This window comes from Cariama cristata, unplaced genomic scaffold (assembly GCF_000690535.1).
Source record: "Cariama cristata isolate BGI_N322 unplaced genomic scaffold, ASM69053v1 scaffold118, whole genome shotgun sequence".
NCBI classification, from domain to species: Eukaryota; Metazoa; Chordata; class Aves; order Cariamiformes; family Cariamidae; genus Cariama; species Cariama cristata.
The window spans coordinates 135,522-138,465 of record NW_009632613.1 but is presented as its reverse complement, the minus strand read 5'-3'; the positions used below and the strand labels follow the sequence as shown (position 1 = coordinate 138,465).

Here is a 2,944-nt window from a genome sequence, read left to right as displayed (position 1 = left end):
CAGCTTCTGGTGCTAGTTTAGGATCCAGCCTAGTGTATAGTATCAAGCAGAAGCAGAATGAACAGTGTAGGATAAGTGGTGTTTTCTCTTTTTTTGCTTTGTTATTATATGTATAATTGCTGATGTATTTAAACACTGAGCCCTAGTCTAACTTCAGCTAAATCCAGCTGGGAACCTAGTCCTTATCTTCCTATGCAGTAACTGCAGAATAGTGGTTGCTGTTTATCCCACATAAGATCTAAATTACTACACAAAGAGCTATTTTACTATGAAGGATGGATGCTGAGAGTTCCTATCTTATGTACCTCAGCAACTTGCCTAAAGTTGTGTGGCAGGAATCTTGGCCTATACAGTCAATAATAAAATCTGTAAGGGGGTTGTTTGGTGTGTAGTAGAACTACTGAAAATGAAGAAATGAAGGAAGTTAAGTACTGCTTAGGCCAAATGAGTGTACCAGAGACCTCAGAGTTGAAAGACTTACAGAAAATGCAAATAAAGGAATTGACACTTATTTCCTTCATTTCAGCTCCGAAATGCAATGGTGAATCGGAAAACAGGGAAATTCTCCATGGAAGTGAAGAAGACAGTGGACAAAGGGGTACAATGTATAAAGTATTATTCCCATTAAGTATAAAGCAAGCAGTTAATTTTTTAAACAGTTTTGAAGGTTGCCAGAAATACGATTCACTGCAGTATATTTTGTTTTGTACTCACTGAATGTAAACATTGCTTGTAATTTTATCAATGACTAACCACTTGATCTTTTATGCATTTCTTATAGCAAACTAACTTCTTCCCCCCTCCCCTTCTGACTTTCTTGTTCTGAATCTAGAAGCGGGTATTGGTGATGACAAATGACTACTATTATACAGACATCAAGGGTACTCCGTTCAGGTAGAGCTGACCATAATAAATGGACATTTCATCAGACTCATTGGATTTGCATTTATATAGAGCTTGTGAACTCATTAAAAGCTCATCAGCAAAAGCTGACAATGAAATATCCCTGGACAATGCTGAAAATAGCAAGGAAAAGGAGCCTACTAGCATTCCTTTCAACCTTTCCAGGGATGGAAAGTTTGTGCAAACTCACACAGGCAAACTCACAGTGTTTGTCATGGCTTACATTTCATAAAAAAAATATTCAGTTGAGGTTTACATTGAACGAAAGGCTTTTGCAAGTACTTGGAGAGCTATAAATACTATAATCCATTTAAGTAACTGCATATTGAGCCCCATTTTGATTTTTTTCCACAACAAAAATGTAATGAAAAATGAGATAGTATTCCACTTCCAATTTGGGGTTTGGATATGTTGTTTCTCTGAACTGCCTTCAGTGTATTTGTGTAACTAAAATTGAGCAAGTCAGCCATGTTATTTTGGCATGCATCTTACGAAAGTGGGGGGGAAAAAAGAAAAGACAGACAGGAAGTCACTTTAAAAATCCTCATTTTTGAATTAGAAATAATCCATTAATAAACAAATACTAACGGTACCTTATGCTTAAAGCAGGAGGCTGATAGTTGCAGTGCTCAACTGAAATTTTCTTCAATGGAACTATTTCACAGAACTTAACCTACATTTCCACATAGAGAAAATATAGTCAAATTTCTCTGATTGCTAATGCATGTGTTTATTCTTGTTAAAATTCACACATGGGTGATAAAACTCAGTGGGTTTTTTGTTTTGGTTTGTTTTTTTCTTCTGGGTTTTGTTGTTGTTTGTTTGTAGGTTTTTTGGTTTTGTTTTTTCCTGTGGCACTGTCATTCTGACCCAATTTAGTAAACATAGGGGCTACATATATGCATGCAGTGCAAGTTCTGATTCTTAGGCCAGAAATACAGTAAGAAAACTGTCCTGCCTTTTTCAGCGTCATCTGTATCTAGGTTTGATGGGTAGGAGTATAGATTCAGGAGGACAGCAGGGACAACATTTATTAAAATATGCACTGTAGTATCAAAGACTTTTACTGTTCAGTCCATTTCCAGATTGAGCTGTTGATTGCACATATGTGCTCTTGGAGTTGGTGCCTCTACATGTACTTAAAGTATCAGCCCATGCATTTTCAGTCTTATGGATTACTGGAAAGTTCCTAGCCTGATATAATCCCCTTGAATGAATGAATGCCAGAAGGTATTCTGTGTATGTGTTCAATAGGAAGAGGCATGGGATCTCCCAGCCAGTTCATTAAACTCAAATAGTTTAAATGTTAGACTAAAAACCAAACAAAACTGAGTACGTAACTTGAGAGTTTATGAAGCTGAAGTCAATGCAAAAAAGTTAAACTAGCTAAACATATGAATCACAGAAAAATTAGTCCAAGAGGAGTCAGGATGCTGTTGTCACATATGAAATTACTTTCCTCTCAGTAGCTCCACTGATTCCCACACTTACGTAGTTTCTCAACAGCTTAGTCTGATTTACAAAAAATTGTCTCCTTCATTGTAAGGCCATGGGCATGTTCAAGGCTCAGCTGAAGAAATCTCATGCTGGGTGAACAGCAGTGAGCTTAGAGGGGCTGATTTATTAGTTTGCCAGAGAATAATACTTTACTGTACCTCTAAGCACACATAAATACCATCAATTGTTGCAGGCACATCAGAACTGAAACAGCATTGAAGCAGCTAGTTGAACAATAAATATGATCAGTGAGGATTTGGAAACAAACAGTTTTAAAGTTAATCATAGTACATGAGATGGAAATGTTAGAAATGAAAATAGCTCTAAGTGTTTGTTATTGTTTGTCTCACAGATTTCAAGGTCTGCTTTATTTCTCTGCACAGTTTAGGTGTGGCTCTCTCTAGAGGACATGGAAAATATTTCTTCAGAGGGAATGTAACTGTAGAAGAAGGTAAGATACCTACCTTCTCATGTTGCTTACACAGTAGTTTTATTGTTGATTTGGTAGACCTAAAGCTTGTATGTTTGTCTGCAGATTCCATAA

General features: G+C 36.7%; 1 protein-coding gene across 1 annotated transcript in view; it reads left to right on the top strand.

Moving 5' to 3' along the window:
* Positions 1-526: 526 nt before the first annotated feature.
* LOC104166457 (voltage-dependent calcium channel subunit alpha-2/delta-3) overlaps positions 527-2,944 on the top strand; it is a gene marked incomplete at its 5' end in the record, with an annotated part of 99,103 nt that continues 96,685 nt past the window's right edge. Inside the window, 3 exons of the mRNA XM_009706396.1 lie at positions 527-598; positions 833-894; positions 2,784-2,851. Coding sequence (XP_009704698.1) covers positions 527-598; positions 833-894; positions 2,784-2,851 — 202 coding nt within the window. The remainder of the gene's footprint in view (positions 599-832; positions 895-2,783; positions 2,852-2,944) is intronic.